General features: G+C 43.4%; 2 protein-coding genes and 1 pseudogene across 3 annotated transcripts; all 3 read left to right on the forward strand.

Moving 5' to 3' along the window:
* Positions 1 to 15,612: 15,612 nt before the first annotated feature.
* On the forward strand, positions 15,613 to 17,247 carry LOC310985386 (tripartite motif-containing protein 29-like; the record flags this gene model as incomplete). Its single annotated transcript, XM_083970960.1, has 2 exons — positions 15,613 to 16,758; positions 17,092 to 17,247. The coding sequence occupies 2 exons, from the start codon at positions 15,613 to 15,615 to the stop codon at positions 17,245 to 17,247; spliced, it is 1,302 nt and encodes a 433-aa protein (XP_083827086.1).
* A 2,140-nt stretch (positions 17,248 to 19,387) lies between these two features.
* On the forward strand, positions 19,388 to 21,119 carry LOC310984502 (E3 ubiquitin/ISG15 ligase TRIM25-like; the record flags this gene model as incomplete). The annotated part of the gene is made up of 1 exon (XM_083969721.1): positions 19,388 to 21,119. The coding sequence occupies one exon, from the start codon at positions 19,388 to 19,390 to the stop codon at positions 21,023 to 21,025; it is 1,638 nt and encodes a 545-aa protein (XP_083825847.1). The 3' UTR covers positions 21,026 to 21,119.
* Positions 21,120 to 23,685: 2,566 nt separating this feature from the next.
* On the forward strand, positions 23,686 to 25,322 carry LOC310985387 (E3 ubiquitin/ISG15 ligase TRIM25-like; annotated as a pseudogene). The gene has a single exon. The product of its transcript is annotated as an E3 ubiquitin/ISG15 ligase TRIM25-like (transcript).
* Positions 25,323 to 25,685: the final 363 nt, after the last annotated feature.

Raw genomic sequence — 25,685 nt, forward strand, 5'->3', positions numbered from 1 at the left:
GTGTGTGTGCATGTGCAGCAGAGGAATAATTAGTGTGAGGTGATAATAAAGCAGTAACACACAGCTCGTAAAGATGTGGTTGTGGTTTTGTGCCCCGGTGCCAGACTGACATATTAACCCTTCACTCACCACAGTAACACACTCACTCTGAATGTTATAAACTCAAGGAGATCAACTGGATCAGGGTTATTATACTGAACTAAAACTAGCTGTGAAAAAATCAATTAGTAAACTGAAATAAAACTAGAAATGAACAATGCTAAACTGCAGTAAAGTAAAGTTTCATCAGCAGCTTAGTTGTAGTTTTCTTGTCGATGTCTAAAGCTGCAGGAAGAAAACGCCACAGCTCAACATGGGACGACTGGAGTACGACCCACAGGTAGATAAGAGTGAATGGAACCTGATGAGGACTGATGGGAACATTATGGGATGGATGCAACTAAAAGGGAACAAGTTCATCTTCAGAGGTCTGACAACAGGTGTGGACAGGTATCTCACTTCAGGTCCAGCTCCAGCTTGGCAGATTATCCAGATGTGCGATGTTTAATCGAAACTAATAAATCTCTCAAGTAGGCGACAGGTTTTTCCTCCATCACTTCTTCTTTTATCAGGAAACACAAAGGTGCAAAATATCAACTTCTCTGGCCTCTCATTTCTCAGTCGTTGAACAGAGACTCGTCATTTCAGTGTGTCCGTTTGTTGTCTGGCGAATTCTCTGTGCAGACATCAGACCAGAAACAGCAGTTGGTTTGAAATGCAGACCAGTAATTTAAGTTGATCAACGTTGAAGGATATTCTGTCCCTTTTCTACAAATTAAAATAGTTCCCAGGTGTCTCAAAGACATGGCTGTCACATGCTTCGGTCAGAATCCCCCAAGGATCAAACATCACAGCTCTTTTCCCCACCCCCTCTACAGGTACATGGGATTATGCAAAATCAAAAACTAATGACATCATTGTCAGACGACTGAGGGAGCAGCTGGTAAAACCACATGGATTTAACCTCAAGAGCCTGAGCATCACTGACTGCGTTTACATGCACTTCAGTACCCCAATTTCAATCGGGTTTTTTAAGTACCCCGAATTTGTGTTTGCGCATGTAAACACCATTTCCCGATTCCAGAAATCGGGATAAGCTCATATCCCGATTTTGAGAAACCCGATTTTGCTGCCCGGAGAACTCCGAAAGAAACCAGGATACTGGAGCATGTAAACACAGTACCCCGATATCTGAAAGCTGCTCAGCCAGCTGACGTAACCGTTACCATAGATACGTTACGTAACAAAATGGCGGCGACAACAAGAGCGCATTCTGGAGCGACGAGGAGACTATTAAGTTTGTTTTGTTTGTTTTTTTCATGCGAGAAAGTAGCTGTTTAGTCCCCCAATGTGCGGCCGGTTTATCCACATGACGGCTGTTTAGAACTACAACGTTTTCCGGAGCAGTGAAGCTCCGTGTGTGAGCTGTGACCGGGACATCACAGAGGCAGCAGCCCCGTCTCCTGACGTGCTCGCCGGCCAGACTACTCCGTCACCTCGGGAGAGAAGACGGTCGTTAATTAACTTACCCGTAGGTTTTTAGATGTTTACTGTCGGCTGGTTATATTCTTTTTAGGAGATAAATGCTGGTTTCATTGATGAAATCTAACAATTGTGGCAGTTGCCTTAGTGTTTGAATGAAAAGTGAAGCTTCATGTGTATTGGAGGAGCAGCGCTGCTGCTCTGTCGCCTAACGTGTGTACAGAAATCACCACTTTTACATCAATAAAAGCATGTCTTACAATGAACCGATCAGTCTGCATTGAATTTACTTTTCTTTTATTAAGTTATATAACATGGCAGCATTTTTAATTTGTAAATTTTCGGACATATTTCCTAGTAGTTGCGCTTCCTGTATAATAAACATGAATGAAACACACATACGCACGTAAGACGCAGTAATCAGAAACCGGGATACTGTATTTATCATGTATACAGGGATACTGAATAACCGGGGTTCTCTAACTTCATGTAAACACCATACCCCCAATTTGATCAATAATCGGGGTACTTAAAAAACCTGATTAAAACCGGGGTACTGAAGTGCATGTAAACGCAGTCACTGAGTTATTTGTCAATTCTCACATTTTGGGGCTGAAAGGCAAAAAAAAACACACAGATATAAATGTCCCAGTCTGAGACTAAAGACCCACAATGATATTGATCATTATTATCAATAATATTAATTATTGTATCAGATCTCACATGTTGATCGGCTCCTCCAGCTGCAGGAAAACATCTGGCTCTGCTTCCCTTCCTCCTCCACACACTTCAAAATAAAAGCTCAGTTTGGAGCCGGGAGTCAGCTGATCAATTTCATCAATTATTGATACAAGATTATTGATTATTGCAGCTTTATTTAAAGTTAACGCTGATGTGAAGCGTTTTTAATTAACTCGTCCTAGAGAACTCCTCCTCTCCCTCCTCCTCCTCGTCTTCATCCTCCTCTTCCCTCCTCGTCTTCATCCTCGTCCTTCACCTCCTCCTCTTCATCCTCCTCTTCATCCATTTCTTCTTCTTCTTCCTCCCTCCTCCTCCTCCTCTTCATCCTCTGCCTTCACCTCCTCCTCTTCCTCTTTGTCTTCCTCCTCTTCATCCATCTCCTCCTCTTCCCTCCTCTTCTCCATCCTCCTCTTCCTTTTCCTCTTCATTTTTCTCCTCCTCTTCCTCCTCTTCTTTCTCCTCCTCCTCTTCATCCTCCTCCTCCTCCTCCTCCTCCTCCTCCTCCTCCTCCTCCTCCTCAGTGTAACATTTTCAGTCTTCACTTCATCCTAACATCAGTTTGTTTGTGTAAATCAACAGGAAGTGAATGTGTTGTCACTTCTCAACACAATGTGGGTTCATATTCAGGTCAGTGCACACACACACACACACACACACACACACACACACACACACACACACACACACACACACACACACACACACACACACACTGACACACACACACACACGCTCAGTCAGTCATTGTCTCTTTAGCTGTCACAGTGTTTGAGAAGCGTTATTTTATTCTGTTTAAAGAGAGAGGGAGCGAATGAGCATCAGTTTGTACAGTGTGTGTCTGTCGGTGTGTGTGTGTGTGTGTGTGTGTGTGTGTGTGTGTGTGTGTGTGTGTGTGTGTGTGTGTGTGTGTGTGTGTGTGTGTGTGTGTGTGTGTGTGTGTGTGTGTGTGTGTGTGTGTGTGTGTGTGTGTTTGTGTGTGTCCCCTACGACTGTGTGTCTCAACCCTGGATCCTCTCACATGATGTTACAACAACCTGCAGTCGCCTCGTTATCCAGGACACACACACACACACACACACACACACACACACACACACACACACACACACACACACACACACACACACACACACACACACACACACACAGTGACAGACACACTGAGTCTCTGCTGCTGTCAGACATCACAAGTGTTTTGCAGCAGTTTTAACGTCACGCTGCACCTCCTCCTCCTCTCTCTTTCTCCTCCTCTTCTTCCTGCTCTTTTTCCCTCTTCTCTTCCTCCTCTCTCCTCCTCTTCATCTTCCTCCTTCCTTCTCCTCCTCCTCTTCTTTCTCTTTTTCCTCCTCCTCTTCATCCTCCTCCTTCCTCCTCCTCTTCCTTCTCTTTTTCCCTCTTCTCTTCCTCCTCTCTCCTCCTCTTCATCTTCCTCCTTCCTTCTCCTCCTCCTCTTCTTTCTCTTTTTCCTCCTCCTCTTCATCCTCCTCCTTCCTCCTCCTCCTCTTCTTTCTCTTCTTTCTCTTTTTCCCTCTTCTCTTCCTCCTCTCTCCTCCTCTTCCACCTCTCTCCTCTTCATCCTCCTCCTCCTCTTCCTTCTCTTTTCCCCTCTTCTCTTCCTCCTCTCTCCTCCTCTTCTTCCTTCCTCCTTCCTCCTCCTCTTCCTTCTCTGTTTCCTCCTCCTCTTCCTCCTCCTCCTTCCTCCTCCTCTTCCTCCTCTCTCCTCCTCTTTATCTTCCTCCTTCCTTCTCCTCCTCCTCTTCTTTCTCTTTTTCCTTCTTCTCTTCCTCCTCTCTCCTCCTTCTCCTTCCTCCTCTTCCTTCTCTTTTCCCTTCTTCTCTTCCTCCTCTCTCCTCCTCTTCATCTTCCTCCTTCCTTCTCCTCCTCCTCTTCTTTCTTTTTCCTTCTTCTCTTCCTCCTATCTCCTCCTCCTCTTCATCCACCTCCTCTTCCTTCTCTTTTTCCTTCTCCTCTTCCTCCTCCTCCTCTTCATCCTCCTCCTTCCTCCTCCTCTTCCTTCTCTTTTTCCCTCTTCTCTTCATCCTCCTCCTTCCTCCTCCTCCTCTTCTTTCTCTTCTTTCTCTTTTTCCCTCTTCTCTTCCTCTTCTCTTCCTCCTCTCTCCTCTTCCTTCTCTTTTTCTTCCTCTTCTTCATCCTCTTCATCCTCCTTCTCTTCCTCCTCTCTCCTCCTCTTCTTTCTCTTTTTCCTTCTCTTCTTCATCCTCCTCCTCTTCCTTCTCTTTTTCCTCTTCCTTCCTCCTCCTCCTCTTCCTCCTCTCTCCTCCTCTTCCTCCTTCTCTTTTTCCTCCTCCTCTTCCTCCTCTCTCCTCCTCTTCTTCCTCTTCCTTCTCTTTTTCCTCCTCCTCCTCCTCCTCCTCTCTCCTTCCTCCTCCTCCTCCTCCTCCTGTTCTTTCTCTCCCTCCCTCTCCCTCTCTCCTGTCAGACGGTGATGTTGGGGTCAGTGAGTCTGGTAACTTGGTAAATTCTCCCCAGCAGCAGCCACAGGCTTCATGTCTGAGAGACGCCTCTTATCAAAGTGTGTCAGCCCTCCCTCACCCCTCCTCCTCCTCCTCCTCCTCCTCCTCCCCCCCTCCTCTCCCTCCTCTCCTCCTCTCCTCTCCCTCTTTCTGCTGCTGCTGCTGCTGCTCCTCTCTGGTTTTAATTACCTCCTGTGAGAGCCGAGCAGCCGAGCAGCGGCTCATTAGGTTTATCAGCGGGGCGACTGCTAACCTGCCGTGACCCCCCCTACACCCCCCCAACCCCCCCTTCCACTCCTCCATCTCCTCTCCTCTGCCACCACTTCACTCTCTCCATCCCTCCTTTGTTTCTTCCTCTTCTTCTTCTTCAAAGTGACAAACAGACACTAACATCTCTCTCTGTCTCTCTTTTTTTTTCAGTTTCTCCTCCTTCACAATAAAGTTTCAGGCTTTTATTGTGAAAAATGTCTCTTTCTCTGCAGTGAGCTCCGTCTTATCACTTCTCATCTGTCTTCCAACTTCTTTTCTAGACATTTCAACTATGTCCAATTTTCTCTCTCTTTATTTATCGATGTGAGTATTTGTTTTATTTTTTTTAGTGAGGAGCAGATGTTCCCAGATCAGATGTTTAAAACAAATACACACAACTCGGTGACACTTTATAATAAATACACACTATTAAGCATTAGTTAAGCATTAATAAATACTGAATTTATCATTTATAACACATGAATAGTCATTAGTATGTAGTTTATTTAAAGCAGATATCAGTGGAATGTTTTTGTTAATATAAGTCCTAAATAGTCCTATTTTCCGTCAGCAATCACTTACATGAAGTATTTCAGCCTAAACACGAGTCTCTCCGTCACTCTGCTCTGCTGTAACCCGAGGAGAAAATTTTCCTTGTGGGATACAAGTGTTATCCAATGAGGAGAGAGAACGGCATGAAGGGCTGTGTGTGCAGCCAAGGGATGCGCGTGAATGTGGTGACGTAGCATGAGGACCAATTGATGCCTGACAAGGGCGGGGGCTGCTAACTCATGGTGCGTTCAAAGAAACTCGTACTTTGTGTTTTTCCTTCCTGTGAAGTCATACCAGTTCGATCTGGTACGAGTTCACGGGTCGGAAGTTACGAGTGGCCGTTATAGGGAACTTTCACAGACAACAGGATGGTAAAAACACGAGCTACGGGTTACCTGGAACGCTACCAAGTCGTAGTTGTGACTTGAAGCTGTAACTTACGGTTTCAAAAGCCTGCCTTGAACGCAGCATTAGCCGAAACGGCCGTGAAGCTGATATCTGCTTTAAGTTAAATTATTAGTTAAATATGTAAATTAGTGTTAACACGTTGTTTAAGTTTGATCCCTGACTTCCTGTGTAACTTTACAGCCATTGTTCTCGCAACACGATGCAGAAATATCAATCAATTTTATCAATAACACAGTGAATATATGTTATAAATATAAATAAATAAGTGCTGATCTACTTTTCCACCCACAGTGTTATTTACATTTGACTCCTGTCACTGTCACACATCATTTAAATGTGCATCAGTATGATTAATTATGATTGCACCATATTTATGATATTTACATATTTCATTTCTTTGATGTTGGTTCAGTCTGTTTCTACTCAAATCAATATTGTTGAATGAAATGTATAAAAAAAATATTAATAATCAAACAGTGTCTCTTTCAATTCGTCTCGTTTAAACTCTTCAACTTTCCAGTTTTTTGATTCCAAACAGAGACGATGATGATGTTGAACTCAAACAGACAAACAGAAGAACGTTTGCACCATTAGATGATAAATATCAATATCTGGAGCCTGGAGATGATGATGAACTCATTAGAGTCTTGTAGTGAACCGTCTCCATCTCATGCTTATTATTTTTTAATCTGCACTTCTTCACCCTCCTCCTCCTCCTCCTCCTTTATCGTCTCATCTCTTCCGTCTTCTTGTAAAAAAAAAAAAAAAGGGAAAACTAGAAATCTGTTATTTTGGGGGGATTTGACAAACGCAAGGAGTCAAACTCCGGTCACAAGGAGGAGGAGGAGGAGGGAGAGGAGGGAGAGCGAATCTGATCTGCTGCGTTTCATTTCATCTCTCAACACACACAGAGAGAGAAATTCTGACACCCAGAAAAAGACAGAAAGAAAAAAAAAGGCTGTTTCTTGGAGGATGCTGTGAAACGAGGGTTCACGGCGAGGACACGAGGTAACGAGAGGTCTGACTCTCTGAAGTCTGGCTTCAGTCCGACTCACTGGGAACCAGAGGACCAATTACTGCAGGCAGGCGGTGATTCTGACCCGCTCCGTGATGATTCACCATAAAAACACTATTTCTCAGCTTATTAAAAGGGATAGTTCAATATTTTTGGCAAACTGGCCCATTGCCATAATCCCTATAGTCATAGCAGTAGGTTCGTTACCTTTAATTGTTGGTGCAAGCTATTTTTAGAACGGTGGAGCAGAGCCGTGAGCTGCTCAGAGCTACGCTACGGAGGCTCATGATGGGATTTCTTGGTTTCCCTCATCAAACTCATCAAATACACAATCCAACAACTCCACAACGCTCTGGTGGACAAGTGGTGAGCTGCACATTCACCACGCTATGAGATAATAACACAACGTTACCACACAGAGTTGTTTTAGAGGGAAATTCATTAGGGCTGGGCCAAAAAAAACTTACCAAAAATCGATTTTTATATTAATCGCAATTTTTTTCTGGCGATTTTTAAAAATCGATTGTCATATGAGAATCGATTTCTTTTCGATTCTTAAAAAAAAAAAAAAAAAAATGTATTTTTTTTTTTTTTTTGGGACGACCAATCTTTATTGTACAATCATGTATTCTGTGCCATTACACTCGACAAAGTCATACCGGCCTGTTGTGTTCCTTTGTTCACAGATATCTATGTGAACAAACGAACACAACAGACAAACTGATGTGATTGTTTTTTGTAAATATGACTTATGATGTATTGTCAAGTGTTTGGTTCAACCTGCTCTTGTTCAAGGAAAGAAAATCGCAATAATTGAAATATAAAATCGCAATACTTGGTAAAATCGAATTGCAATACTTGTTTAATCAGAATCGCAATTTAAATCGAATCGGGACCCAAAAATCGTTAGAGAATCGAATCGGCACAAAAGCATCGGCCCAGCCCTAAAATTCATGCAAAACCGCTGATGCGCGTTGCCTTCAGGGACAGTTTTTCATCATCAGTCTCTGAATTTCCCTCTAAAACAACTCTGTCTGGTAACGTTGTGTTATTATCTCATAGCGTGGTGAATGTGCAGGTCACAACTTGTCCACCAGAGCGTTGTGGAGTTGTTGGATTGTGTATTTGATGAGTTTGATGGAGGAAACCAAGAAATCCCATGAGCCTCCGTAGCGTAGCTCTGAGCAGCTCACGGCTCTGCTCCGCCGTTCTAAAAATAGCTTGCACCGACAATTAAAGGTAACGAACCTACTGCTATGACTATAGGGATTATGGCAATGGGCCAATTTGCCAAAATGTTGAACTATCCCTTTAAATAAAAACCTTGCCTTTGTCTGAGATGCAGTTTATTGTTGGAGCTGCAGGAGCCAATCAATGCTCATCGCCGCCCCGCCTGCTCCATCATTTAATCACTCCTCCATCAATCAATGGAAAACACATTTTTTTGGAAAGCCGATCGATACGGTGACTGAACTGACGAAAGGGATTGTTACCTGACTGACACACACACACACACACACAGCTGTATGTATGTATGTGATGTATTGATCGTGATTCAGCCTAATGTGCCTCTGTGTGGACGGAGCAATTTTCCTAATTTGTTTAATATTTCCATTTGTTTTAAAACTAATTTTAGATCATAAAGTGTTTATATATGAGTGTGCGTGTGTGTGTGTGTGTATGTGTGTCAGTCACAAATATCCACACAAAGACAAAGCGTTCGTTCAACATGAACTGATCCAGTTTTTCCTCCAGGTCTCTGTACAGATGTAGGGTTCTCTAAAAGTGTGTATAAATGTTTATTCTTTATTTTACTGGGTTTCTATAATCTCAGGGATGGTAAAAAAAAAAAAAAAAAAATGCAGATTATCCCTTTATATTGCTTCTTGAAGACTGAGGACCGAATCCTCTGTTTTTTCTCATTTTTGCAATCGTCCTATTAAAATAAATATTGTTCATATATTAACTCTGTATTTCATGTATTATATTGTTTAAAAATATTCTATGGTCTTAAAAAAAAATGATAAAGGTTAAATCTTCCTGTTTAATAAAAAAAAATAGGAAAAAAGACTAGAACTTTCTCCGGGAGGAAGTAGCCTATCCCACAGTTCACCGGGACAGTGAAGGAGCTGGCTGCGTTTTCCTCGGCAGAGAGAAATTAGTCATTGTTTGGAGACTCGGACTAAAAGTTGGACTGCCCAGAGAGACTTTAACCGGTCAGAATATTCTTTTCACGTATCTCAGTCGAGTGTGTTTACTTTACACGACGGTGAAGTTTTTTTCCGAGCGCGACAGCGTGGTCTCCACCATTATCTCCGTACATTAGCTTAGCAGTGTTGCTACTAGTTAGCTCCTCGGGAGAGAAACCAGACTGCTTCACAACACGGACACGAGGACGTCTCCACAGGACATTCGTTGCGTGAGTACTTGACATTGGAACGATACCGAGTTCAGGATACAGGCACGGGACTGTGTTAAAACAGACTGTGACTGTCCGGGGTTTCAAAGTTAAAGGTAGGCTAGTGCTACAGTAGGCTATGTAAGAAATCTAAAGCAACTGGCTGTAAAATCGTCCTAATATGTAACAGAGACTCAGGAATAATGTTCATGTAACATACAGAACTCACCAACAACAATCCTACAGCCAAGATATTCACATTAAAAAAATGTTTTTGCAGACCGCAAATCATGTTTATGTTTTGAATTTCTATGGTTGGCTTGCATCTGTGGCATTTCAGCCTCCGTTAAGCTACCACTGAGCTGCAAATACGGCTGGGAGATAAAACGAGATCGTGAAAAAAAAAGATTGTGTTCTATTATCGGTTATTATGGTCATATTTGCTTGATATCACACAGTAGAAATAAGCGGCTTGTCGCTCTGCTGTTTAATAGGCTACACAGCTTGCTGTTGTGAGCATACAGCAGCCTAGTTAGTTTGAGCTGCTGCTAACGCTAAAGCTAAAGGGAAGAATTACAAAGTGAAAGTTAGAAAAGAGGGAGGAAATGTGGCGAAATGGAGCCGATGGTAATGAAGTGATTGTGAACGTGTGGAGCCAGCGGTTTATGAGAGGAGTCTGTCCCGGTCAGGTCGCTTCTCTGGTCGTCAAGTTTTATGATCTGACGTCAGAAAGTGGAGGAGAAACGGAGCGGCTCGCATCGTTTATTCTGCAGTAAGACGTCTCATATGTTGGCTCATCTACGCCGTGATTAACACGCACTAAGGCTCCGGTAGGGAGGGACAACGCGCTGCTGAATTTTGAATTTGACTGCAGCAACATTTTTGGCCACATTCTTACATAGGCTATCGTACCTTTAACTCTTCTCCTCATAACTGGATAAAACTTCATGTGCACCAACGCTTCAAATGGGCCCCAACGGTTAGGGAAAATTATGCAAGCGCTTGGGTTTAGACTTTTTCTGGTATCATTACCACAAAAGCACCATTGGTTGATATTTCTATGCATATGGGTTATTGAAATCACATTTTGAACATTTAAAAGGTGTGAATACAGTTAAAATATTAAGAACACATCTAGGTAATAATTTCGTAAGTGAATGGTTTATTAAAAAGAGAACCATAATTTGATTTGGTTTACAGATAAGCTAAAAACCTCATTCATAGGTTTATTGTTTTCATTTAAAAAAGATTGGGTTTGAGCTCAAATTAAAACAAATTCATTTCATTGATGTGAGGTAACTGAAAGGGTTAAAAACACTCTTTTGATTAAAACTAAGATGTATCTGGTGATTAAAAATTATTGGTTGGTTGAAGTAAACTAAAAACTGTTATTTTGATATTTAAGGGTAAAAAGAAAGCATTTTGAGGCTTCAGGTATTACTGTATTGATTTAAAGGGTACAGGAAGTGTTTTTGTTTATTATTTTCTATTTGCTGAAGCATTGCTAAATTTAAAGGTAACATTACAAAAAAAAAGATCTAAAAGGGTTTAATAAAAATAAATATTTGTGTCTTACCTTTTACATATTGTGGTTTAACACTCTTTTAAGAGTAATTTGTATTTCTGAGGGTTTACATAATTTTTGCTAGTGCTCACATAGCAAAGTAAGTTTTCAGTTGAGGCACCATGCTAGTTATTTTCCTTTTCCCCACTCTAGTGATAAAGTCCTTTGTTTAAATAAAAAACCACAGCAAATTCACCATCTTTAGCTGAGAACCTAGGACCTGTTTTATTTTATTGAGTGTGACCACAGTGTAGATTATAAACACAAAGGGAAAAAGAAAGGGAAGATATTTAATTAAAGCAGAAGTAAGCAGAATATTTGTGTTAATATAAGTCTTAAATAGTTCTATCTTCCAACAGCAATCACTGTCATCAAAAGTCATGAATAATTGGTTAAATTTATGGTGAAAACTAATTGTTTTAATTCATAATAATTCATTTATTGTGGGTTAATGTATTTCCTTGATTTTCAGTAATAGCCTATATTTCATGTTTGAACTGAGAAAATGATGAGATCTCATAAGAAACTGAGAAAGAATCAGATTAAGTTCCTTACAACTATGCACTTTCTGTGTAGGTTGGTTTTGCTAGTCTGAACTGCTGTCGGAGAAATAGAGAGAAAGAGACGATTAAGATGGCGAGCCCAACCCAGTGATTCTGAGAGAGCGAGTTGGAGAAGCAGTGTGGCCAGCTGCAGAACCTACTACCTACATCAACGACTCTGGAACATCTGAATCTCACACTCTGAGAACAGGTAAGACACACACACTCCTCACCTACCCGGGTAGTAGTAGTAAAAAGAAACTGAGGACAAAGAAACTGGATTGACATTTATACACAGAACACATGCATTGGATTCCTCTTGAACTGAACTTACCAACACTGAGCAGGAGAGCTCAGTTTCCCAGGACTCTTCTTTTCTTTTCTTTTGTTTTATTTTTTATTTTACGGCGCCTTATTTTGGTAACAGTGCACAACCAAGCTGTTGATGTTTATTATTTTGTTTTTCATTGATATTAAAATATCGCCTGTTAAAATCACTCCTCTTTTTGAGTCACTTCCCCAACTCCTACCGGATACCCTGTGAGTATCTCTTAATTTTCAAAGCTAGGACTAAAGGTGCCAAACTGGCTAATAAGTCTTTATTAACACCCACCAAAATGATTTTTAACCTGCATTTGGTGGGTGTTAATTTAAAACCCTGGTGATAACTAGAAAAATCGAATAAATTGTCACACACTTGTAGAGAAACCAACACATCAAAAAAACGACATAGAATCAAGACTGAACTGCAACTTCGAGTTCATAAATTACCAGATGTGTTTTACATTATAAATAAAAGTCATTTGTGAGTAAGTGTCTAATGTAGGAAACTGCAATTTTGTATTACATTTTGTGCAATATCTACACACTTCTGCTTGTGCAACTGGGTGTAATGGGCATCGTGCAATACAACCTGGCACTTTAAACTGATGTGCACTCTAGGGCCTTGTGCAATCTGGCACTTTAGATAAATGTTCTTATAGGGCATTGTGCAATAAAACCGGTACCTATGCACTCTTGCACTTGTCACTTTAACGCAGCATTTATGCACTTTATCTCCCAGAACAAAACTCTTATGGTCCCCCTACCTGTGGAATGTGTTTGTCAATATGTTCTTCATTGTCATAGTTGTCTTTTTGTCTTTTTGTGTTGTCTACATTATTATGTGTAATGTGTACTGTTATTGAACTGTTTTTATGTTTATGGGACTCCGGACGGAAACTAGCATCTTGCTATAATCCGGCACATTTATATGTTTTTGTCCATTAACTCTTTCGCGACCACACTAATTGCTCATCACATCCGCTCAGGACCACATGTTTTTGGCTATTTGTTTACCTTTTATCTCACGTCGAAGCGAACTCTGTACATCACCTAGAAACAAATGGCTTTCACGTGGTTGAAGAGTGGCTTTCCAGCGTGTTCCTCGAAAAAACAGCGAGTTTTTCCGCCGTTTAGTTCATGAGTACGAAGGAGAAGAAGAGAGCTTGGTTTCTCCAAAAACGGAGCTCCCGCTCTAGTTTCAGAGAAAAATGCACTTTTGTGTCAAGTGGCAATCCACTCATTTTACAGGTACTCTGCAGTGTGGCATGTCTCCCAGATCATTTATACGGCTAAATAAGTATTTTTGTAGGTAAATCTGGAGGGCGGCCGCTCACAGCACCCACTGCACAGCGCCCGCTCCGCTGCACGGTGAAAACAGCAGAGATAACGGGCTTTCAGATCCGAATCTCCAAACCAGAAACGTCTGTAACAGCACCGGAAAAAGTCTCAGAGCAGGGGACCTCGGGCGGACGGCCCAAGGGATGAGCAGAGGGGCATGGAGACTCAGGGGGGCGGCCTGGGCGCCAAGCAGAGGGGCATGGAGACTCAGGGGGGCGGCCTGGGCGCCAAGCAGAGGGGCATAGGGATTCTGGGGAAGGCTGTGAGGCCAGGCAAAAGAGCACAGAGAGTCTGGGGCTCTGCCCGAAGGCCGGGCAGAAGGGCAACACCACTTGCGAGTCATCCCTGGAGGTAGCGTTGCAGGACGCCGCCGCGTACGGGACTGGAGACTAGGAGGGAGGCGGACCGCCCATCAATGACCCAGAGAAAGGCGGACCACCGACTGCAGTCCCTGGAGGCAAGAGCTGGGCGGACGACCGAATGGACGATGGCGACCGGTGTTGAGCAGACCACCCGCTGGACACTGGAGGCGGGTGCCGGAATGGTCTCCGGCTGGACACTGGAATCAGGAGTGGCGTCAGCTAGGACCTCCGACACTGGATGATGCTGCAGCTGAGGAGGGGGCGTCGGAGGATGCTGCAGCTCTGAAGAGGGTGCTGAGGAAAGCTGCAGCTCCAGACGTGGCACCAGGGGACACTGCAGCTCTGAGGACTGCGCCGAGGGATGCTGCAGCGCTGGAGTTGGCCAACGAGGCACGGGGAACAGGAGTCGGCTGGACCACCGACTGCCTAACTGCAGGTAGGGGACATGGAAGCTGCAACCCAGCCGGAGGGGAACTTGAAGGCTGCGGCCCAGCCAGAGCAGGAAATAGTTGCAGCCCAACCGGAAAAGGAGATGGTTGCGGTCCCACCGGAACAGGAGGTTTGCCAGCCAGCTTCCCCCTAGCAAGCCGGGATGCCCTGGCTGGCCTGGGGGCGGCTAGCCCCGCTCTGTAGGCCGGTTGAACCGAGCAGGGCCCCCCCAGTGCCTGCCGGGTGCCCCAGAGAGGGTTGTCCTCCTCTGGGGAGGTAAGTTGCTGGGGATGAGGCTTGGGCTGCTGGCGGCGGTGAGAGGAGACTTCTTGGCAGTCCATTCTGCCTGGAAGGCAAAATACTCAGCCAGAGTCATCATGCAAGGAGAGTAAGGCCCAATTCCAATCCGACCCCTCACGGACTCACTGACTTAGAGGCGCGTTCACGGGAAGTCCGTGAGTGTGTGAGGGCTGTTCCGTTGTCAGATCATCAAGTCAGTGAGTCAGTGAATGAGCCCTTTCTGCCCCCTTACCGTCAGTCAGCACCGATGCTGACTTTGGGTAGGGGAATTACCCACAGTTCATAGCGTTGTGAAGTCAAACCATAACACAGGGGATGCCGTCGGAACGCAAGTGTTAAAAAAAAAAGAAATTAACACAAGTAGTCAGAGAGAGCTCCGCCAGTCTCTTTATTGTTAATGGACAGGAGCCAAAAAAAAGGAATAAATAAAAAGAAAAGAAGAAGTTTACTGTCAGTGTTAACGTGCAGTTTGTGATTATTGATGATGATTTGATCAGATCTGATCCAGGAATATTTTGTTTTGAGTCCGTCCCCCTCACACACCTTGTGCGCGTTGAAAGTAGCCTACAGTAAATTTATCGGTCCAAGGGCGGAGTTAAAAACATTTTGTTGTCAAGGTAACGTGTCGTGAGAGTGGGTAAGTGCTGTTCCATTCATGTTTACAGCATCTGGACCCTCACAGACTCTCACACTCTGTCACTTAGAGCTGACGTCACTTTAGTCAGTGAGGGTTCAGGGCCTGAGTCTTCAGGGGGCGGATTGGAATTGGGGGTAATGGTGCGCTGGGTCCTTTTTTGGTCGGTTCATTCTATCAGGATTTTCAGGGATGCAGGACCCAAATGCAGACTTTAAGTACAAAAAGCTTTATTTACCAAGGCTCGACACGAAACAGGAAGACAGAAAACACACCATGGAATCACGAGGACAAACAACAAATGAACCGACATGAGACAAGGGAGAACACAGAGGTTATATACACATGAGGAAATTAGACACAGGTGGTACAATCAGACAGGTGAGACACATTAGGTAATCAAGGGTAGGGAGCACACAGGAAGACAGGACAAGGACTTCAAAATAAAACAGGAACTCAACTAGGACAAATACACAGACCATGACACAACACAGAACTTCGAAATAAAACAGGAACTAAACTTAACTAAACAGGGACCCATAAAAGGACATAACACTAAGACAAGACAGACAAGGAAGACAACAGAGTCGTGACGCCCTGTTCCTCTTCCTGACACAAACCAGCCTGAAGATCTCTTCCTCCTCCTCCTCCTATCAGAGTTCAGCCTGTTCACTGTTCCCTCCCCTCTCACACACCCTCCTCTTTATACAGCGGTGGAAACATGTGACGTGTCAGACTTTGACGACGGTTGTAGAGGAGAAATGGCGCAGCAAATGTTTCAGCTGGATCGAGACAAACTGAGCTGTTCCATCTGTCTGGATCTTCTAAAGGAGCCGGTGACTATTCCCTGTGGACACAGCTACTGTATGAGCTGTATTAAAAACTACTGGGGTGAAGATGATCAGAAGAACACATGCAGCTGCCCTCAGTGCAGACAGAGTTTCACACCGAGGCCAGCCCTGATGAAAAACACCCTGGTAGCAGAGTTAGTGGAGGAACTGAAGAAGGTAGGACTGAAAGCTGCTTCACCTGATCACTCCTACGCTGGACCTGGAGACGTGGCCTGTGACTACTGCACTGGGAGGAAGCTGAAAGCCGTCAAGTCCTGTCTGGTGTGTACGGCCTCTTACTGTGAGCAGCACCTTCAGCCTCACTACGACGTAGCTCCACTGAAGAAACACACGCTGGTCCAAGCCTCTTCTAAACTTCTGCAGAACATCTGCCCTCGCCATAATGAGGTGATGAAGATTTTCTGCCGCACTGATCAGCAGTGTATCTGTCATCTCTGCTCCATGGATGAACACAAAGGCCACGACGCAGTCACAGCAGTAGCAGAAAGAGCTGAGAAACAGAAGGAGCTCGGGCTGAGTCGTCAAAAGATCCAACAGAGAATCCAGGACAGAGAGAACGATGTGAAGGTGCTTCAACAGGAGGCGGAGGCCATCGACCTCTCTGCTGATGAAGCTGTTAGTAACAGTGAGAAGACCTTCACCCACTTGATCCAACTCATTGAGAAGAGAAGGTCTGAGGTGAAGCAGCAGATCAGATCTCAACAGGAAACTGAAGTGAGTCAAGTCAAAGAGCTGGAGGAGAAGCTGCAGCAGGAGATCACTGAGCTGAGGAGGAAAGACTCTGGTCTGGAGCAGCTGTCAATCACAGAGGACCACCTCCATTTCCTAAACAACTACCCCTCTCTGCCACATCTGGGTGAAGCAACAAAGTTACCCACCGTCAAGCGACCACATTTTGAGGAAGTGACAGCAGCAGTGTCAGAGGCCAGAGATAAACTGCAGGCTGTTCTCGGTGAGGAGTGGTCAAAGGTGGAAGTTTTACCGCTGCAGAGAGAACCTCAGACCAGAGCTGAGTTCTTGAGATATTCAAAACAAATCATTTTGGATTCAAACACAGTACACACATGGTTGTCATTGAGTGACAGGAACAGAAAAGTAACTGTGATGAGTGAGGACCAGTCATATCCAAGTCATCCAGACAGATTCACTGTATGTGGCCAGGTCCTGAGTACAGAGGGTCTGACAGGACGTTGTTACTGGGAGGTGAAGTGGAGTGGTCCCTTTTGTATAGCAGTTTCCTACAAGAACATCAAGAGAACAGGGACAGGGACTGAATGTGTATTTGGATGCAATGACAAATCCTGGGCATTATACTGCTACAGTGGTAGTTATACATTCAGACATAACAGTAATCTTACCTCCATCTCAGGTCCTCAGTCCTCCAAAATAGGAGTGTACCTGGATCACAGGGCAGGTACTCTGTCTTTCTACAGTGTCAGTGAAACCATGACTCTCCTCCACAGAGTCCAGACCACCTTCACTCAGCCTCTACATCCTGGACTCTACGTTTATTCAGGTTCAGCTGAGTTGTGTGAGCTCAAGTAAACAGGAGTGTTTAGTGTGATTCATCCATGATGCTGCAGTCGACTGTATGAGTAGGTTTGTCTGCACTGATACAGACTGTGATGTTTGGGGTTTTCTCTGGTTTTGTTGGTTAATTTTCTACTTCTGGATTAGATTATTTTTGTTTGATGATTAAACTTTATTACTTTATTGTTATCAGCACTTAACATGTGGATTATATTATGGATGTGGAAAATATCAGCATGTGTAAAATGTCTATCAAATATTATTGATCATATTAATCCTCTGCCAGATGTTTCTGTCACTGTGAATATAACTTGGATGATTTAATGTGTACTCTGTTGTTGTTATCATGTTATCTAATTCACTTTACTCTTATTTATGGAGAAATATATATATATTTTAAAAAAAACTATGAAATAATATAAAATATAACAAGATTGTAAAATGTAAAAACATGATCTTTTAAAGTGGGTTGAAGTGTTGTTACTTGGTCACAGTTTTAGGGAACAGGTGTGTAAACTTTTTGTACAACATTAAATAAATCATCTCAGTCACCATTTGAACAGCAAACGTCTCATTCTTTTTAAAAATCAATCTCAAAAATCAGTTGCTTTACAGTTTTCTCCATTTTGGCTCAATTTATGAAACAGGAATTACATTCTCAAGACAACATGGACAAACCTCCAAACCACTTGGCAAATGTTCACAACAGAATTGTATTACTCGTTCATTTCATCAAATTGCAAATGTCTTTGTACATCTTTGCAAATGATTAAGTACAGGTAGCTGCAGTAGCACAATGTCCAGGTGAATATCTTATTGATCTAAACTGACTGTTGATTCTCAGTCTAATGGTTGTTCTCTCCAAAACATGTCAGCATCATCACTAGCGGCGTTTAGAGAAATGAGCCAAACCAACTGAGAAAAACTGTAAACATGAAAGGAGGCTGAAAATCACAGAAATGTCTGTTCTGATGATACAAGTCCTGAAATGTGTGTTTCTCTTCTATAAAACACATTCTACACCAGACATGCGACCACCTGTAATCTGTATACTATAACAACAGCCGGGGCACCTTTTGAGTTTTTATTTTTCAGTCAATTGTACACAATATTTTTGGGTATGTTATTTTGGTTTTAGTAGTACTTACATAATACAATTGTGTATTACATTTTGTGCAATATCTACACACTTCTGCTTGTGCAACTGGGTGTAATGGGCATTGTGCAATACAACCTGGCACTTTAAACTGATGTGCACTCTAGGGCCTTGTGCAATACTATCTGGCACTTATACTCTTATAGGGCATCGTGCAATAAAACCTGGTAGCTATGCACTCTTGAACTTTAGCACTTGTCACTTTAACCCAGCACTTATGCACTTTATCTCCCAGAATGAAACTCTTATGGTCCCTCTACCTGTGGAATGTGTTTGTCAATATGTTCTTCATTGTCATAGTTGCCTTTTTGTTTTGTCTACATTATTATCTGTAATGGGTAGGCTACTGTCATTGAACTGTTTTTATGATTATGGGACTCCAGACGGAAATTAGCATCTTGCTATAATCCGGCACATTTACATGTTTTTGTCCATTAATGTGCACTGTCCCATCCAAATAAACAAAGTGAATATTCTAACTCACTGCTCCTCTTCCTGACACAAAACAGCCTGACGACCTCTCCCTCCTCCTCCTGCTATCAATTCAATTCAATTCAATTTTATTTATAAAGCGCATTTCATGCACAGGGCAAACTCAATGTGCTTTACAATAGTTAAACAATTATAATATAATGCAATAATAGTGCAAACAATTAAAAATTAAAAAAGTGCATATTTAAAGACAAAACAAAGCAACATCAAAACAGTATCACATACACTTACGGAAATGCTCAGGGGACACATTGGTATACACATGCACGTACACACACACACATACACACACACACACACACACACACACAATTTAATCAAATGCACTTGTGTTTTTAAATCAGAGTTCAGCCTGTTCACTGTTCCCTCCCCTCTCACACACCCTCCTCTTTACACAGCGGAGGAAACCCGAGAAGTGTCAGAGCTTGTATGGCTCAGAGAACAGCTCTATTTCTGGAAACAGAAAGTTGACTTATTGACTTCACTGACGACGGCTGTAGAGGAGAGATGGCGCAGCAAATGTTTCAGCTGGATCGAGACAAACTGAGCTGTTCCATCTGTCTGGATCTTCTAAAGGAGCCGGTGACTATTCCCTGTGGACACAGCTACTGTATGAGCTGTATTAGAAACTACTGGGGTGAAGATGATCAGAAGAACACATGCAGCTGCCCTCAGTGCAGACAGAGCTTCACACCGAGGCCAGCCCTGGTGAAAAACACCATGTTTGCAGAGTTGGTGGAGGAACTGAAGAAGGTAGGACTGAAAGCTGCTTCACCTGATCACTCCTACGCTGGACCTGGAGACGTGGCCTGTGACTACTGCACTGGGAGGAAGCTGAAAGCCGTCAAGTCCTGTCTGGTGTGTACGGCCTCTTACTGTGAGCAGCACCTTCAGCCTCACTACGACGTAGCTCCACTGAAGAAACACACGCTGGTCCAAGCCTCTTCTAAACTTCTGGAGAACATCTGCCCTCACCATAATGAGGTGATGAAGATTTTCTGCCGCACTGATCAGCAGTGTATCTGTTCTCTCTGCTTCATGGATGAACACAAAGGCCACGACGCAGTCACAGCTGTAGCAGAAAGGGCTGAGAAACAGAAGGAGCTCGGGCTGAGTCGTCAAAAGATCCAACAGAGAATCCAGGACAGAGAGAAAGATGTGAAGGTGCTTCAGCAGGAGGCGGAGGCCATCAACCTCTCTGCTGATGAAGCTGTTAGTGACAGTGAGAAGACCTTCACCCACTTGATCCAACTCATTGAGAAGAGAAGATCTGAGGTGAAACAGCAGATCAGATCTCAACAGGAAACTGAAGTGAGTCGAGTCAAAGAGCTGGAGGAGAAGCTACAGCAGGAGATCACTGAGCTGAGGAGGAAAGACTCTGGTCTGGAGCAGCTGTCAATCACAGAGGACCACCTCCATTTCCTAAACAACTACCCCTCTCTGCCACATCTGGGTGAAGCAACGCAGTTACCCACCGTCAAGCGACCAGATTTTGAGGAAGTGACGGCAGCAGTGTCAGAGGCCAGAGACAAACTGAAGGCTGTTCTCAATGAGGAGTGTGTTTTCATATTGGACGTTTTATCGCTGCAGAGAGAACCTCAGACCAGAGTTGAGTTCTTGAGATATTCAAAACAAATCATTTTGGATTCAAACACAGCACACACACGTTTGTCATTGAGTGACAGGAACAGAAAAGTAACTTACATGAGTGTGGACCAGTCATATCCAAGTCATCCAGACAGATTCACTGGATGTAGCCAGGTCCTGAGTACAGAGGGTCTGACAGGACGTTGTTACTGGGAGGTGAAGTGGAGTGGTTTTGTTTTAATAGCAGTTTCCTATAAGAACATCCAGAGAACAGGGCCAGGACCTGAATCTGGATTTGGATTCAATGACAAATCCTGGTCATTATACTGCTACAGTGGTGGTTATACATTCAGACATAACAGTAATGATACCACCGTCTCAGGCCCTGAGTCCTCCAGAATAGGAGTGTACCTGGATCACAGGGCAGGTACTCTGTCTTTCTACAGCGTCACTGAAACCATGACTCTCCTCCACAGAGTCCAGACCACCTTCACTCAGCCTCTACATCCTGGATTCTACGTTTGGTTAGGTTCAGCTGAGTTGTGTGAGCTCAAGTAAACAGGAGTGTTTAGTGAGATTCATCATGATGCTGCAGTCGACTGTATGTGTAGGTTTGTCTGCACTGATACAGACTGTGATGGTTTTTCTTGGGTTTTCTCTGGTTTTGTTGGTTAATTTTCTACTTCTGGATTAGATTATTTTGTCTGGTGATGAAACTTTATTACTTTATTGTTATCGGCACTTAACTCATTGAGTGCCAACCACGTAATTTCTCGTTTTTCGTTCCCATGCGTTGAGTGCCAAAAACGAGATTTATCGTTTTTTGCTTTTTTTTTTAATTATGAAAATAGACACTTTAATACACATTATATGTAAATTTGGGGACTCTACGACGAGGAGAACTGAAATAGATGACGATCAAAGTCACATGACAGCTCATGATCTGGAAGTTTTTATCATAACTCGGCTTCTGCAAACGGAGTTCTGCATGCAGATGCAGCGCAGCTGCTCTGCTCTCACCCGCGCTGCTGCTCCAGCTGCTCGAGCTGCTCGGAGCAGAAACAGGAAGCTCTCAGCCGACAGTCCGCCCGGTCTTCATCTGGAGCAACACCGTGTCCTCCCCAAAGTCCTCCCGCGGTAAAATCTGATGGTCTCTGGACCAAAGCAGACCGGCGTCACCGACCCGTACCACAGAAGGACCGCGACCACCGGCGGGACCGGTCTTCCCGAGCCGCGGTGGCCGACTGACCCTCACGCTCCGCGGCGAGAAGCTGTGACACGGCACGGTGCGTCTGTGTTATTGTTGTTTAGTGGCGCCCCCCCCGCCCCCGCTGGTGGTTTTGTGAATAGAACAACCATTGTTGTATATATTTATCTTATACGAGCCCTTTGATCCAGAAATGCGAGTGTCAGAAGAGCGACAGACACAAACAGAGCACCTTTCATAAAAGACGCTCTATCTCCTTTTCTAGAAAAAAAGGAGGGATTTTGGTGAAACCCAGCCATGTTTAGCTTGACTTTTCTCAGGAACAGAGGCACGTAGAAACAAACAGTTTGTGGCCACTTGAAGCATTAAGTTAAACCTTTCAATTGAGCCACAGTATGTGTTGGTGGCAATAATATAGAATACACTGTGGCTCTACAAAAATCGTCAAAAATGGTCTAAATTGCCGGTACACTTGACTAAAACTTTGGAAAGGAGCGCGGCACTCAATGAGTTAACATGTGAATTATATTATGGATGTGGATAATATCAGCATGTGTAAAATGTCTATCAAAGATTATTGATCATATTAATCATCTGCCAGATGTTTGTGTCGCTATGAATATAACTTGGATGATTTAATGTTTACTCTGCTGTTGTAATCATGTTATCTAAATCACTTTACTCTTATGTATGGAGAAATATATATATATAAAAAACTATAATAATCTACATTTTATCCATGTTGTCAATGAAAAAATATAAGATTGTAAAATTAAAAAATATGATCTTTTAAAGTGGGTTGAAGTGTTGTTACTTGGTCACAGTTTTAGGGAACAGGTGTGTAAACTTTTTGTACAACATTAAATAAATCATCTCAGTCTCCATTTGAACAGCAAACGTCTCATTCTTTTAAAAAATCAATCTCAAAAATAATTTGCTTTACAGTTTTTCTCCATTTGTTTGGTTCATTTTTCGAAACAGAAATTACATTCTCAAAACAACAGGGACAAACCTCCAAACCACTTGGCAAATGTTCACAACAGAATTGTATTTCTTGTTCATTTCATCAAATTGCAAATGTCTTCATACATCTTTGTAAATGATTAAGTACAGGTAGCTGCAGTAGCACAATGTCCAAGTGAATAGATCTTATTGATCTAAACTGATTGTTGATTCTCAGTCTAATGGTTATTCTCTCCAAAACATGTCAGCATCATCACTAGCGGCGTTTAGAGAAATGAGCCAAACCAACTGAGAAAAACTGTGAATATGAAAGAAGGCTGAAAATCACAGAAATGTCTGTTCTGATGATACAAGTCCTGAAATGTGTGTTTCTCTTCTATAAAACACATTCTACACCCGACATGCGACCACCTGTAACCTGTATACTATAACAACTGCCGGGGCACCTTTTGAGTTTTTATTTTTCAGTCAATTGTACACAATATTTTTGTGTATGTCATTTTGGTTTTAGTAGTACTTACATGATACAATTGTGTATTACATATTTTGTGCAATATCTACACACTTCTGCTTGTGCAACTGGGTGTAATGGGCATTGTTCAATACAACCTGGCACTTTAAACTGATGTGCACTTCAGGGCCTTGTGCAATACTATCTGGCACTTTAGATAAATGATTTTACAGGGCATTGTGCAATAAAATCTGGTACCTATGCACTCTTGCACTTTAGCACTTGCACTTTAAAGCAGCACTTATGCACTTTATCTCCCAGAACAAAACTCTTATGGTCCCTCTACCTGTGGAATGTGTTTGTCAAGATGTTCTTCATTGTCATAGTTGCCTTTTTGTGTTGTCTACATTAGGCATTATGTGTAATGTGTATTGTCATTGAACTGTTTTTATGTTTATGGGACTCCGGACGGAAATTGGCATCCTCCTATCAGAGTTCAGCCTGTTCACTGTTCCCTCCCCTCTCACACACCCTCCTCTTTATTCAGCGGTGGAAACATGTGACGTGTCAGACTTTGACGACGGTTGTAGAGGAGAAATGGCGCAGCAAATTTTTCAGCTGGATCGGGACAAACTGAGCTGTTCCATCTGTCTGGATCTTCTAAAGGAGCCGGTGACTATTCCCTGTGGACACAGCTACTGTATGAGCTGTATTAAAAACTACTGGGGTGAAGATGATCAGAAGAACACATGCAGCTGCCCTCAGTGCAGACAGAGCTTCACACCGAGGCCAGCCCTGGTGAAAAGCACCATTTTTTGCAGAGTTAGTGGAGGAACTGAAGAAGGTCGGACTGAAAGCTGCTTCACCTGATCACTCCTACGCTGGACCTGGAGACGTGGCCTGTGATTACTGCACTGGGAGGAAGCTGAAAGCCTTCAAGTCCTGTCTGGTGTGTACGGCCTCTTACTGTGAGCAGCACCTTCAGCCTCACTACGACGGAGCTCCACTGAAGAAACACACGCTGGTCCAAGCCTCTTCTAAACTTCTGGAGAACATCTGCCCTCGCCATAATGAGGTGATGAAGATTTTCTGCCGCACTGATCAGCAGTGTATCTGTCATCTCTGCTCCATGGATGAACACAAAGGCCACGACACAGTCACAGCTGTAGCAGAAAGGGCTGAGAAACAGAAGGAGCTCGGGCTGAGTCGTCAAAAGATCCAACAGAGAATCCAGGACAGAGAGAAAGATGTGAAGGTGCTTTCAACAGGAGGCGGAGGCCATCAACCTCTCTGCTGATGAAACTGTTAGTGACAGTGAGAAGACCTTCACCGACTTGATCCAACTCATTGAGAAGAGAAGGTCTAAGGTGAAGCAGCAGATCAGATCTCAACAGGAAACTGAAGTGAGTCGAGTCAAAGAGCTGGAGGAGAAGCTGCAGCAGGAGATCACTGAGCTGAGGAGGAAAGACTCTGGTCTGGAGCAGCTGTCAATCACAGAGGACCACCTCCATTTCCTAAACAACTACCCCTCTCTGCCACATCTGGGTGAAGCAACGCAGTTACCCACCGTCAAGCGACCAGATTTTGAGGAAGTGACAGCAGCAGTGTCAGAGGCCAGAGATAAACTGCAGGCTGTTCTCAATGAGGAGTGGTCAAAGGTGGAAGTTTTACTGCTGCATAGAGAACCTCAGACCAGAGCTGGGTTCTTGAGATATTCAAAACAAATCATTTTGGATTCAAACACAGCAAATACATGGTTGTCATTGAGTGACAGGAACAGACAAGTAACTTGGATGGGTGAGGACCAGTCATATCCAAGTCATCCAGACAGATTCACTGACACGTATCAGGTCCTGAGTCCAGAGGGTCTGACAGGACGTTGTTACTGGGAGGTGAAGTGAAGTGGGGTCGTTTCTATAGCAGTTTCCTACAAGAACATCAAGAGAACAGGGACATGGACTGAATGTGTATTTGGATACAATGACAAATCCTGGTCATTATACTGCTCCTGTGATGGTTATATATTCAGACATAACAATAATGTTACCTCCGTCTCAGGCCCTGAGTCCTCCAGAATAGGAGTGTACCTGGATCACAGGGCAGGTACTCTGTCTTTCTACAGCGTCACTGAAACCATGACTCTCCTCCACAGAGTCCAGACCACCTTCACTCAGCCTCTACATCCTGGATTCTGGGTTTTTCCAGGTTCAGCTGAGTTGTGTGAGCTCAAGTAAACAGGAGTGTTTAGTGAGATTAATCATGATGCTGCAGTCGACTGTATGTGTAGGTTTGTCTGCACTGATACAGACTGTGATGGTTTTTCTTGGGTTTTCTCTGGTTTTGTTGGTTAATTTTCTACTTCTGGATTAGATTATTTTGTTTGATGATGAAACTTTATTACTTTATTGTTATTGGCACTTAACTTGTGGATTATATTATGGATGTGGAAAATATCAGGATGTGGAAAATGTCTATCAAAGATTATTGATCATATTAATCCTCTGCCAGATGTTTCTGTCACTGTGAATATAACTTGGATGATTTAATGTTTACTCTGTTGTTGTTATCATGTTATCTAATTCACTTTACTCTTATTT

The sequence above is a fragment of the Trachurus trachurus genome (assembly GCF_905171665.1).
Source record: "Trachurus trachurus genome assembly, chromosome: 4".
NCBI classification, from domain to species: Eukaryota; Metazoa; Chordata; class Actinopteri; order Carangiformes; family Carangidae; genus Trachurus; species Trachurus trachurus.